Below are 13029 nucleotides of genomic sequence, written 5' to 3' on the forward strand. Positions count from 1 at the left end.
TGGGCCTGAGGCAGGCAAGTTGGGGAGGTCACTCAGGCAGGTGCGTCCTCTGCCTTGGAGCCCTCAGTAACATGGTAGGGGTAGCCATATAGGTCTGTGCTCTGAGGAGCAGTCTTGAGACCTGAGGATGCCCCTCATCTGCTGAGAGCCTAGAAGTAGCCTCCAGGACTGAATCCATGGTGAGGACAGGAGGGGCTGAAGAACCAGGGCAGCTTGGGAAATTGAGGCCAAGCGAGTTAGTCAGAGGCTGACCTAGGAGTGCTGTCTGGGGCTGGGTGCGCCTCCATGCAATTCCAGGCCTAGGGAGGAGCACCTCCTCCCGCCACAAGGGGTGACCATAGATGACTCTAGTGCTAAACCCCAAAGTTTCAAAGCCTTACATTTCCCAGCCACTGAGGCCTGCCCTGAGCCAGAGGTGGTACTGGGGTAGGGAAGATCCCCAGGGTGGGTGGCCCGAGGCCCCTACCCTCCTCCTCCCTGTGTCAGTGCCTCCCCCCCACCCTCATCCTCTCAGCCTGGCCCAGCCTCCCCTGCGTGCACCCTGCCCCATGTGTGCCACCTGCCATGCCTCTGCCTGTGCCTCCCCCACCCCTACCCCCAGTGCCACACCGCTTTCTGCTGCCGGTCGTCTCATGGCTCATACTACAGACCCTTCAGGGGGTATGGGAGAGGATGCAGCCAGGGAGCATAAACTCCAGTTAGGAAGAGGAAGTCTGCCTGGTCAGCACCACAGAGATGCTGCTCACAGATCTGTCTGGCCACTGAGAATTTAGAGGAGATGATAGGCGAGGCAGACTGGGGCTGTGAAGCCAAGGAGGCCCCCGTAGGGGTGGGGATGGGGCTGCAGGGGTTGCCCCCACCTCTGCGGGGCATTGATAACCCTTCCCAGCCTGGACTTAGGGACAGTTGGGGAAGCTACATCCCTCATCAGTTTAAAAGCAGCTTTTGTCCCCACCTATCTGCGGCCTCCCTGCCTTTGTTCCCCCCCCCCACCCCCCCTCCTCTGTCTCTGTCTCCTCTCTCTTTTGGCCATACTGGGAATGAACCCCGAACTCTGGCTTACCTGGCCAGTGCTCCGCCACTTGAGCTACGCTCTAGCCCTTTAGTTTCTTTTTTGTTTTTGAGACAGACCTTTGCTCAGGCTGGCCTCAAACTTGCCATCCTCCTGCCTCTGCCTCCCAGGTAGCTGGAATTATAGCCACCACAGCTGGCTTCTTTCTTCCTTTTCAACCCCCTTCTCCCTTATTTTTGGTTAGAAGTTGTAGCTGAGCCAAGCCTGCAGGCCTCAGGTTGAATTCCTCACTTGGGGCCAGTGTACAGGTATGGGGGGATGCGCAGGATAGTGGCCTGTCCCTGTGCCCTGTGAGCAGATGTGACCCTGGGCTGGGGCAGCCTGTGGGTCAGGGAGGCCATGTAAGCTCGTAGCCCCTGTGTTGGAGGCTGTAGAACCCAGGGAGTCGGGATGGGCCACCATCCTGTAGAACCCAGGTAGAGCATCCTGGGGAGTGGAGCAGAAGTCAGACAAAAACCCCCTGAAATTTACATTCTAGACAAATTAGTCTGAAAGAAAACAGACACTGGAGAAAGACTGAGGAGGAGAGGAAACCAAATCTAGAGAGGAGGAGAGAGCAGACCAAAAAGCCGGGGCTGGCGTAAGTGTGTCTCCCTTTGTTCGCTGTCCAGCATCTCACGCGGGCCGCTGGCAATCGCCTCTCCTTCCCTGTGTCTCCCGCCCACTGCACCACTCCCAGAGTCGGGGTCCCTGTCCCACCATCCCATTGGTGTCAGTCAGTGCCCATCTCAGCTGCCATCAGCACCCGCTTGACACCACCCCTCCCCACTCCCCTCAGCCCCAACTTCAGAGAGAAACCCCAGCCAGGGCCCTAGCCCCTGCCGCCAGAGCTCCAGGAGGAGCAGGGCTCCCGGCCTCCCTCCTGCTTGACGCTTCTCTTTCCTTAGGTCTCACCGGAAGCGGAGCCAGCCCAAGAAGCCCAAGCCTGAGGACCCTAAGTCCCCGGGGGAGGGGGCCGCCCTCCTGGAGGAGACTGGGGGCTGCATGAGAGGGGAGGCTGCGCCCGAAGCCGACCTAGAGGAGGAGGACGAAGAGCCACAGCAGGGCCAGGCCGCGGAGGCTGAGGGAGCAGAAGGTCAGTCCCTTCCAGGCACTGTGGTGTCAGGATGAGGCTCTTTCCCAACCTGCTGTGCTTCCTGAGAGGAGCCAGCTTGCCACAGCCATGGAGCCCAAGCTTTCGGAGATTCCAGGCCTACCACCTTGCTGCCAGATGGGGCACTGCAGGAAGTGCACACTGTGGGGTGGCTGTCCAGTGGAAGGCGGCCTTTCCCAGAAACCAAATGTAGGGTCGCTAATGGTCGGCCTGCAGCAGGCGGCCCCTCTGCACACAGGGACTGGCCAGAATCTGCCTGCCCCAGGAGCCGGTCTCCCACCTCACTTGGCTTGGCCTCTTGCTCTCCCCAGGCAGGGCATCTCCTAGGGAAGACAGTGCTGCTGGGGGAGTGCTTGCTGTATGGCAAGGGGACCTCTGAGCTGTGGAATCTGAGGGTGTCTCCTCTTCCTGTGGCTGGGCCTCCCTATCCCTCGGCTTCTGCATCTCTTGCATGCAGGTGGCACTGCTCCTGAGGGAAGGGGCTTCCCTTCCCATCTGGCTTTTTCATGGTGGGTGTGGGTGAGACACGGGACACAGCACGATGTCAGCCAGCCTGTCTTCAGAGACTCATGGGTGCTCCAGGAGAGATGGCAGCAGGGAGAATTGGCCCCCAGCGTGATGTGCACTGGGGACATTAAGGCCATGAGTCTGTGCCACACCATGGGAACTCTTCAGGGAAGAGGCAGAAGTCAAACCTGAACCCGGCTACAGAGGAAATGAATAGCTCTTAATGCATCATTGCCTGGACAGAATTACCTGTGTGGAAAAGGTAGGGTACTTGGCAAGGACGCCCTGCGTCCACAGACAGATAAAGACAGTGACCAGGGGCCCGGCAAGATGCTGCCACCAAGCCTGATATACAAAAGTGGGACTGTGCTTCCCATCCACCAGCCATTCAGAAGAAACAGCACTTTCACAATGAGGACTTCGAATAACTGAACCAAAAAGTAATTCGCCTTATAAGTAAAGCTTTAAAAAACCAAAAAAGAAAAAACCCAAGAGACTTTGAAAGCCAGGAATTGCTGAATAACTAGAGTGGTGTGCCAGGTGTTGGAGGTTTCCTGACATACAGGCCATCCCCTCCCCTACCTGCTGTCCCTACAGTTCCACACAGGACCCCCAGGGCTTAGGGGCTGCAGGTGATGCCAGAGAGCTGTTTTAGATGCAAAGGGTAAAGGACAAGAATAGATGAGAGTTACACAGAGGCCAGGCTGCCCTCCAGACACAGGCTTGTAGAATCTGAGCGAGAATGGATGTGTTGAGGGTTCAGAAACGGCTCTGGAACAGTAGACACCTGACATGTGACCAGGAGGCTCCATCCTTCCCACCACCCATACTGTGGACCATGTGACCAATGGCCATGACCATGGTGGCCTAAAACCAGATATATTTATTCTTTCATACTCTTGGAGATGAGAAATCTGACGGGAACATTCCTGAACTGCATTCCAGGTGAGGCAGGGCTGCTCCCTCCTGGAGGCTCCAGGGAGAATCACATCCCTCCTATCCCCACTCCTAGAGGCCCCACATCCCTCAGCTCATTAGCCCCTTCCTCCCTCTTCAGAACAGCAGTGCAGCATCTCGCAGTCTCACTGCCTCTGACTTCTTGCCTCCCTCTTGTGAGGACCCTGAGGCAACACTGGGCCCTGGATGATCCAGGATGATCCCAGCTCAGAGTCTTTTGCTTGATCCCACCTGCAGGGCCCCCTCTGCCATGTGAGCTGATTCCAGGATTAGGACATGGATGTCTTTGGGCGCCATCACTGCCTGCCTGGCTTAAGAATTGGTGTTGGAAAGATAAAACTTTGAAAGTTCATCAACATGAAGTAGGAAATCAAATCTTTATTTCCTTAGGCTAGAGTATTTTTTCATGAACAAGCACATACCAGAAAGATATTGATGGTTTTGATCACTCTAAGATCTGGACTTATCAAAAAAGATAAACGTTTAGGAAAGGAGGGAAGAAGTCTGCGGTACGCGTGGCTGTGCAACAGAGACCACATGGAGACCAGAATGTAGAACAGGCTCCTGCCGGTGAGGTGCAGGCGACAGAGGACACAGGTCCACAAGTCCCACACACTCAAGGCCATGTACCATAGGTGCTGCCTTGTGCTTGCTAGTCTGCCGGAGCCAGGATGGGCTCTCAGTGCCCCCGCCACTGGCTGGGCACAAACAAGATCCCACTCCAGAGACCAACTTGGCCTCCTGTGGTGAGTCAGCCCTTCAGGGACTGCACCCTTGAGACCCCGAGGGCTGGTGCCCTGCAGGGACTTGCTCATTGAACACCAAGGACAGCAGCAAGCACAAAAACAATGTCCACTTGTGGACAAGGGACAAGGACGAGGTGCCTGGGTTGCCCTCTGCCATGCCAGTGTGAGACAGGAGAGATGCCACCCACACCTAGGGAGCCCATGACCTCAGTCCATCTTGGTGGCCTCAGACGTGACCTGGTGTTGTGGGAGCATGCACACTCTGTTCCAGCAGTTTACACTTCAGAGGACCTGACAGACCAGACAAGGGGTTGTTCAGGGTGTGTGAGTCTCCACCGTAACAAAGTCCCCCAGACTGGGTGGCTTGGTTGGCAACAATTTCTCCCTGGCTAGCACTGGAAGCTGGAAAGGCCAGACCTCACCTTAGGTGTCTTCTGCTCACCTGGGGCCTCCTGTGTGCACAGCTGGGCCTCTTTGCATAAAGACTGCAGCGCCAGCCCTCCCTCAGGACCTCCTCTCACCTCCCTCTGTAGGGGCCCTATTCCCACGGATGGTCGTGTTGAGTCCTGAGTTAGGGTGTCAGCCTGTGAACTTGGGGACACTGTTCTAGCTGTACAAGTGACTGCTACTCCTGACCCAGGCTACAGGGTGTGGCTGCCTTGTGCCAGGACCCTTGGCCCCATGTCTATACTGTACATGGGATGGGATGTGAGCTGTACTCAGCAAGATCACCCATCAGACAGACTAGTGCCACCAGTTCTTACAGGGCTCCAGCCTCAGGCATGGTGTCTCCTGAGCATGTGCTGATTTCTCCCAGAGAGATGAGCATAAAGGAGAGCAATGACATGGGGTATTCCTGGCAAGATGGCTGGAGCAGGGGCCGTGCAGCCCCCGGGGGAGCTGGGTGCATGGGTACCTTGCTGTTGGGCCGTGTGAAATGAATGTCCCTTTTTGCTGGTCAGAAGATGGTGCGCTAGGTGCTGTTATGGGGAAGACACACAGGTGGAAAGAGACTGGGCTTAGACTCAGAGCCTTGGGCTCACCCCATGCTGCTGCCCCCTGGCCCCACTGGACACCAACTCATGGGCCCTCAGGGGCAGAAGAGAGGACGCCCACCCCCCACTCCCACCAGGGGCACTGCAGCCATGGGATGGTGGCATTGTGGCCCCTGTGGGATGTGGGGGTGAGGACATTGGTTCCATGTGGAGTGGTTCTGGTGGGAGATGAAGGAGTGGCTGGGCAGCCATTCAGTGACTTGCAGGGCAAGGGTGCCAGTGGCTTCCCACCTGCCCAACCCTCTCTAGCAGGCTGCTACTCAGGTTCCCTCCAGATGTGTTCACACCTGGCCACCTTGGACAGGAACAGCCAGTGTCCTTGGACTGCAGTGGTGTCCTGTGCTGGGGCTGCCTGGGCCTGGCACCCCAGAGCTGACACATGGAGAGGTGCAAGCTCCAGAACAGGCTGAGAAAGACCAATAGTCTAGGGGTCCTGGCTGTGGCTTCACTGCACATTAAAAAAAAAAAAAGTCCTAGAAGGGTGTCTACTTGTCCACACACTACCTGCCCTAGCACCCCAGCAAGGGACAGGCCCATGGTCCTGAGAGGGCCCCAACTGGGACCCTCAGCCCCTTCAGGGTCCCCAGTGTGGTGTGGCCACCCTGGGCTTTCAGTGTCCCCATAGCAAGGTCCCAAGAGACGACTCTTGGGTGTGGTGCCTCCTTTTGGGGTATCCTTTCTGGCTTCAGCTTTCCCCACCAAGAGGACCCCCTGGATGTGTCAGCAGTGCTCCAGAGCCTAGAGGTTACAGGAAGAGGCTGGGGGCTTAGTGTTGTACACTTGAAAATCAGGGAAGTGGGGGCCTCTGGTTATTAATTGAGTGGGCTCAGAACTCCTAGTGTTAATAGTTACTTTACAAGAAGAGTGAGATACAAGTCACAGGGAAGCCTGTGGCTCCGGTCCTGTCCCATCTGTCTCGGTGCCCATCCTCCTAGAGCTGGGCAGCCAGGACAGGATGGTGGGGCTTTGGCATGTGTGGCCCTCTGAAGAACACAGGCCTGTCCTAACTCATCCCAGCAGAGGTGGCACTGCCACATGTGTGGACACCCGCTCCACAGCAATGTGGGAGGCTCTCACGCGGCCAGCACTGGGCTCCACACCCCCACCAAAGCCTCATTCCGGAACCCTGTCTGGGTCCCAAGACCAAACCACCTAGGCCAGATCTTTTGGGTCGCAGATGCAAAGGAAGTTGATCTCAGGGGCATTTTGGGAGGAGACTGTGCAGTCCTGGGGTGGAGGGCTGAGTTGGTCTTTGTTGAGCATGGTGGGGTCCATATGGGGATAAGTGGTAGTCACAGTGCTGAGGCTGGGGGATGCCCACTTGCTTTCTGTCTCGTCCATGTGTATTGTGGGGGCTTTCTGAGTTTCCTGAGACCCAGGATGTGTGACCTAAAGTCACACTTACGGCACAGCAGCTGCACCCAGCTTGCTGCCTCAGCACCTTTTCTTCTAGGGTGGTAGAATTGAGCCCTTCCCAGCAGGTGCCGGGGCTGGTGTGAACAACCCTTGACCCTTGGGCACCCTACTTGTGTTGCCCCATGGGTAGGCAGGGTGCCAGGACACCCCAATATCTTGTCACTAGGTAAAGCACCACCCATGGCTGCCCAGACCGAAGCCTCTTCTGTGCTGAGTGCCCATTGTATATCTTCCTCGGCCAGATAACTGGCAACAGGAAGATTACAGTGTCCCACACCAAGTGCCACAAGGTTCCTGGTGCCATATGGCTGCTCTTTTGAAAAGAAAGGCTTGAGTTTTCTGCTGAGCACTTGCCATAATGAGCTGCAAGTGTAGCCTGTATGTAGGGCCAGGAGGGGTGCAGACAATGTGGCCTTCATCCTGTCTTCGTGTAACCCCATTCCGGGTTACTAGTGAGCCCTTGCCTAGGAGCTTATTTCACTTGAGGGTGGCAGATTTGGCCAGCCAGTTCTGGCTTCCACGGCCATGGGATGAGGAATGGTGGATGGCCAGTCTTTACACTCGAGGTAGGATGTGGAAGCCATTTCAGGTCAGACCTGGCTAGGCATCACTTTGTCACCAGGTTAGTGAGGAGAGATGGTTCGTTCCCATGGTGGTGAGAAGCCCAAGGAAACTGCAATAGAGCCTCCTTGACCATGGGCCATTAGTGAGGGGAAGCTTGGTCTAGCTGCCAGGACTACAAGTCCTGCAGCCACGGAACCTCAGTCTTTGGCAAACTGGGACCATTAGCACAGAGTTACAAGCAACCAGCACACTGTGTGTGACTTCTTGAACTCCCTGGAAGCTGGAAACACGCAGGTGGGCCCTGAGCTGCTGTCCACAGGTGGATAGCATGGGGACTGCGAGGCTTCCACAGGTCAGGCCACACTTCACTCAGCCGGGCAGCCCTGGAACACATTGCCACCTGCATGGGGAGCATCCTGTGGCAGTGGTGACAAAGCTCAGTGGCTTAAAGCATCTTGCTGATGCCCTCATGGTCTGGGGGCAGAAGTCTATAGTCCAGATGGGGCAGCAAGGCAGACCCCCCCGTCCCAGTTCCTAGGGCCCTTGGCTCGTGGCCCCTTCCTGCCTCAGCAGAGCAGCAGCACAGTGTCTCCCAGTCTCTCTGCCTGTGACTTCCTGCCTGCCTCTATGAGGATCCCGGGGTGACGCTGTGCCCTGGATGATTCCAGCTCAGGGTCCCTTCTGCGATGGAAGGTGACCTAGCCACAGTTTCTGAGGATCAGGATAAAAACATCTTTGGGCCCACACGGCCTGCCTATTTTATGTCATTTGCTACACACCTATCCTGGCACCAAATTAAAGTAAGGACATGCCTTGCCTGACCCCTCCCACACCCAGTTACCTGTCCAGAACCCTCTATAGCACCCATCCTAGGGGTTTTCAGGCAGCTGGAGCCCTGGGCCTCTCCAGGCTCCCGTCCTTTCATTCCACTCAAGTGTCACTCTATTGGTTGGAGGGTTCGCTTTTGAAAACAGCAGGTCGTTTACAGTGACTATAGAAAGGGATGACATTCAGACACGTGAGAAGAAGACAAACACCCTCTCTCCCCATGCCCCAACCTGGCGAGGAACATAGGAGGCCACAGGCACAAAAAAGCTTCTCTCCACAGCTGCTGAGAGCCCTCACCTCCCTCATGCAGCACCTATTCCAGAAGGTCCCTGGAGACCTCCGAGTGGGGTGCTGCTTCCTGGCTAGTTTCTGATGAGGAACCTGGCTGGTCTCCAGTTCCCAGGAGGGGATTTGGCAGGGGTCTGGACTTGCCTGGGACCAAGCTCTGTGCCCCTTGTTTAGGGGCCTTCATCCAAGCTGTCACCTGCCCCCAGTGGTGCTTTCCAGGAAGCACGTGGGCCCAGGGTGCCAAGCTGAGCTCCTGGATCTCGTGGGCTGTGGCTCTGACTGGCTGCCTCTCTTTCCCTGCAGAGGACGGGAGGGGCAAGCTGCGGCCGGCCAAGACCAAGAGTGACCGGAAAAAGAAGAACTATGGCCATGTCTCACCCCAGCTGCTGCCACAGCTGCCACCAGCTCCATTCCCCACCGAGGAGGTCCTGCGGCTGCCACCCCCGGGACCCCCAGTGCTGGCACCAGGCCCTGTGGCCACTGAAGAGGGTCCCCCGCCTGTGCCCCTCAATGTGGTAGCACCTGAAGTGCCAGGAGAGGAGCAGGACAAACCACGGCCCATCATCCCCATGCTGTACGTGGTGGCCCGGGCTGATGCTGCACCAGATGGGGGCCGTGGGCCCAGCCCGCAGGCTGCCCCGCTGGAGCCTATGGGCTCCGAGGAGGAGACCAAGGCCCATGCTGGCGATGTGCAGGTGGGTAGTGGGGAAGGGCTAGCTGGGCTGCACCCAGAGGCCCTGGCTGAGACTCTGTCATGGCCCAGCTACTCCTGCTCCAGGTCAGCCAACCCTGACAGGGGCTGTGTGTTCTGTGTTCCAGGTGCCATCTACCTTTTCCAAACTAAAGATGGAGATCAAGAAGAGCCGGCGCCACCCTCTGGGAAGGCCACCCACCCGGTCCCCACTCTCCGTGGTTAAGCAGGAGGCCTCAAGTGATGAGGGTGAGCAGGGCCCCCACTACTGGGGTGGTGTGAGCGGCCAGTGCCCACCTCAGCCCTGCTGCTCAGCTGAGTGCAGCTGCTCCATTCTGTGCTGCAGGCACCTCCTCACCCAGAACCTGGCCCCTCTCCTCTCCATACCCACTCCACACCTGCCCCAGGTCAGACAGAAGCAATGCTGCCCAGGCCTCTCCCTTTGCCCTTGCTGCATCCACTGTGTCAGACTGTCAGCAGCTGAATGGAGGGCTTAGCACACAACCCCCACCCCACCCCTTATCACATCCTGCCGAGCACCAGCAGTCCTGGTCCTCTGGTGTGCCTCCCAGGCCACCCCCAGGCCCTGCCTCACTTCCTCTACCCTGGCTCCCACAGCAGTACCTGCTCAGATGCACCTGGGGTCTGAAACCCCACATGGGCAGTGAGGGGATCAGACCCCCTAGGTGCCGTCACCTTTGCGTGACTCATGGTCCCCAGACAAGCATTGGGACTGCCGGCCTCAACTCATTAGGAAGAGATCTGGGGAGCAGGACCTGGGGACTGTGATTGTAGTGGCTGTGATTGTGGTGGCTGTGGCGGCAGCATCTCGGGGTCTGCATGGATGCTGTCTACCAACAGCTCTGCCTCTCAGCACCTGCAATCAGCCCTCCTGGCTCCCCTTCTCCGTTGCTCTGCCTGGGGTCTGTTTCAGTGTCTGTAGCTGACTAGGTCTCCTTGAACACATGTAGAGGCCTGTATCTGAGATGCCCTCAGTGTGAGCACTGGGTGGGCCATATCCATCTGGGATAAGGTTTTAGAAATGGGTACAGAGTTCCAGGGTCACAGCCATGGCACACATGTGTCCCCCTCCTAATCTTTAGGCTCATTTCCAGGGGAACATCCTTCAAGGCCTGAACATCCATTAGTAGAGACGGCAGCCATGCAAGTCTGTCCTCAGAGGCAGGTGACAGAGGAAAGCCTGCTGGAGGCCACCCCTACTGCCAGCTGAGGCAGCACAGCAGGTGGTCACACTAGGCTGGGGAGTGCAGGCTATGTCCCAAGGCTGGGCCAAGCCTGGGAGAGGCAGGAACGAAAGGCTGTGGCTGACTGGAGCAGGACTGGCACACGGAGCAGCAGTGCCTCGTGTATACAGAAATCCCTCAAAGTCTGTTTTTCATGTTCTGCTTCCACCTTTCCTTAAGATGCAGGTAGAATGTGAGAGCTGTTAGGTGGCTTTTTTCATCTTGGGTGTAATTTGAGGACTTGGAAGAAGAATAGGGTTTCTAGAAGTGTGGCCGGGAAGCAGCAGGCATCTGGCCGGAGGCTGAGCCTGACCCTAGGCTCTGGGGCCTCCACTTTATGGCTAGACTCTTTACAGAAGTGCCTTCAAGACCTTGTGGGCTGGGGGTGCCCTCATCCCAGGGACTCTTAGTATGGCTATTGTGACCCATGACCCAGCACCGTCCTGGGATCTTGAGGGATGACTGAGTCAGCCCCTGTCATTCCAGGCCCATTGGAGCCCATGTGGGGCTTTCTGTAGACTGAGCCAGCTGGGCTACTGGGCCTGGGCTCTCAGGCAGAGAGCAGTCTTAGCCCTGAGATTATCCTCAGTCCTTCTATAGGGGTCCTGGGCCTGCACATCAGGTGGCGTGCATTGGCTTCTGTCAATGAACAGGGGCACAAGCCTAGCTGGGACCATGTAGGCACCAGCAGGCCTACCCAGGTATGTTAAGGGATGAGCCAAGAAGATGCACTCTTCTTCTTAGGACAGCACCCCTGTATCCATAGGAGGTGTGAGGAGGGCTGGCTGGTAATGTGTGTCAGGGTCCAGCTGGGGACAGGTGAAGACCAGGGGAAGTAATGGCTGTAGTCTCAATCAGGTGTCTGTCCCTGGTGGGTTAAGGCACTGGTGACCTGCTTCCACCTGACTGCTGAGTCTCTGCCACTGGCCCGGCTGTTGCCTTCCTTGAGTCTCTGCCATGCTTCTTTGACAGCCCTGTCCAGCTCAGGCTGTGTGTTTGCCCATGATGGACAGATGCACACCAGCGGGCTGACCAGTCCCGGTACAAGAAAGAACGGCCAGTCCAGAAATCAGGGCAGTGAGGGGAGTGGTGCCCAGGCTCTCTGCAGGTCTCCGGCTTACCCCTCTGTCTCGTGTCCAGACATAGCCTTGGCAGGCTTGAACAGCAGGGCAGAATGGGCACGATGAATTGGCAGATCCATGGTTTGGGGGTCCTGGGCAGGTGAGCAGCTCCAAATATCCAGGGAGTTCCACAGATATTGAGGGTGGGGCTTGGGCACCAGGAGGGAACCAGGCATCCTGACACCTGGTAGGGGCCCAAAGTACAACCTGCCAGACCATGGTGGATACCATGGAGAACCCGGTGAGCAAGGGACTGGGGACCCCAGCCAGGTGGTAAGACCTGCAGAAGGGATCTGGGCCCATCCACATCACAGGCAGCACACTGGACAGCTTGGGTGGCTCATTGGATGCATTCCTAGCTCTCAAGTTTCTCTTCCCACCTCACTTGTGCGTTCCAGAAGCATTCCCGTTCTCTGGAGAAGAGGATGTGAGTGACCCTGAGGCACTGCGGTCTCTGCTGTCCCTGCAGTGGAAGAACAAGGCGGCTAGCTTCCAGGCTGAGAGGAAGTTCAATGCGGCAGCCGCCCTCACTGAGCCCTACTGTGCCATCTGCACTCTCTTCTACCCCTATAGCCAGGTGAGCCACTCGCCACAAGCCTGGCAGCCTTTGTCACCAGCGCTGGCTTTACCTACACATAAGGAAACCAGTCAGGGAAGGACAGTCCATTTGTCTCTGGCTACAGGCCTCCCCTTCCCACCCCAGGAGGCATTTTGAGGGCTGCGCGCGCGCGTGTGTGTGTGCGTGTGTGTGTGTGTGTGTATTCATGTGTTCAGAGGCTGCATTGCAGGCGCCTTGGAGTGTGACCTGTCCACACACATCTCTGCAAAGTTGAGCTACAAGGAGGGGAAGGCATGAGGTGTGGCAGTGACTGCTCACATGTGGTGGGGCAGAAGCCCAGGATCCCAGGCACCAATGGGTGTGGGGGAGCATGTGATGGGAGCTGGGCCAGGGCAAGACCACCATGGGGCCCAGCAGGGAGGCCACTGCCTTGTGAAGCCCTAGCCAGCGTGCTGTGTGTGCTGTATACCAGCCCCCCACATCCTGTGCCCTGGGTGGGAGCCTTCTCTCTGTCTGCTTCCACCCTGTGCTGTTGGCTGCTGGGTTCTGCCCGCTTTTCCTCCCTGCCCAAGCCTCCATGACTGGGAGGACGGAACTGTGTATCTCACTTGCCCAGCTCTCTGCCCTGCTGACCACATGGCCCTGGGAGGGGCCCTCACTGGGTGGCTATGCTCAGTCAGATACTCTTGGAGAGGCAATGGTCCTGTCTCAAGGTCCTGCTGCTCTGAGCTGCTCTGCTACCTCTGAGTATCTGGTACTCTAGTCACCAGAACACATAAGATGTCATCTCTAGAAACCTTCTCCAAGAACATTCTGTCTTTTGCTGGAGAGGCTGCTGGGAGTCACCCTATGTCACATAGAGTGATGAATGAGTTTTTTTTTTTTTTT

General features: G+C 57.1%; 1 protein-coding gene across 3 annotated transcripts in view; it reads left to right on the top strand.

The window, feature by feature from the left end:
• The window catches only part of Kdm4b (lysine demethylase 4B), a 122443-nt gene that overhangs the window by 96755 nt on the left and 12659 nt on the right, over positions 1 to 13029 (top strand). For 2 of the 3 annotated variants that reach the window (XM_020172387.2, XM_020172389.2), the window contains exons 11-15: positions 1551 to 1652; positions 1960 to 2147; positions 8830 to 9221; positions 9346 to 9466; positions 11981 to 12159. In XM_020172387.2, coding sequence (XP_020027976.1) covers positions 1551 to 1652; positions 1960 to 2147; positions 8830 to 9221; positions 9346 to 9466; positions 11981 to 12159 — 982 coding nt within the window. The remainder of the gene's footprint in view (positions 1 to 1550; positions 1653 to 1959; positions 2148 to 8829; positions 9222 to 9345; positions 9467 to 11980; positions 12160 to 13029) is intronic. The other variant, XM_020172391.2, reaches the window with a different exon arrangement.

Source organism: Castor canadensis, chromosome 14 (assembly GCF_047511655.1).
Source record: "Castor canadensis chromosome 14, mCasCan1.hap1v2, whole genome shotgun sequence".
In the NCBI taxonomy this organism is placed as follows: Eukaryota; Metazoa; Chordata; class Mammalia; order Rodentia; family Castoridae; genus Castor; species Castor canadensis.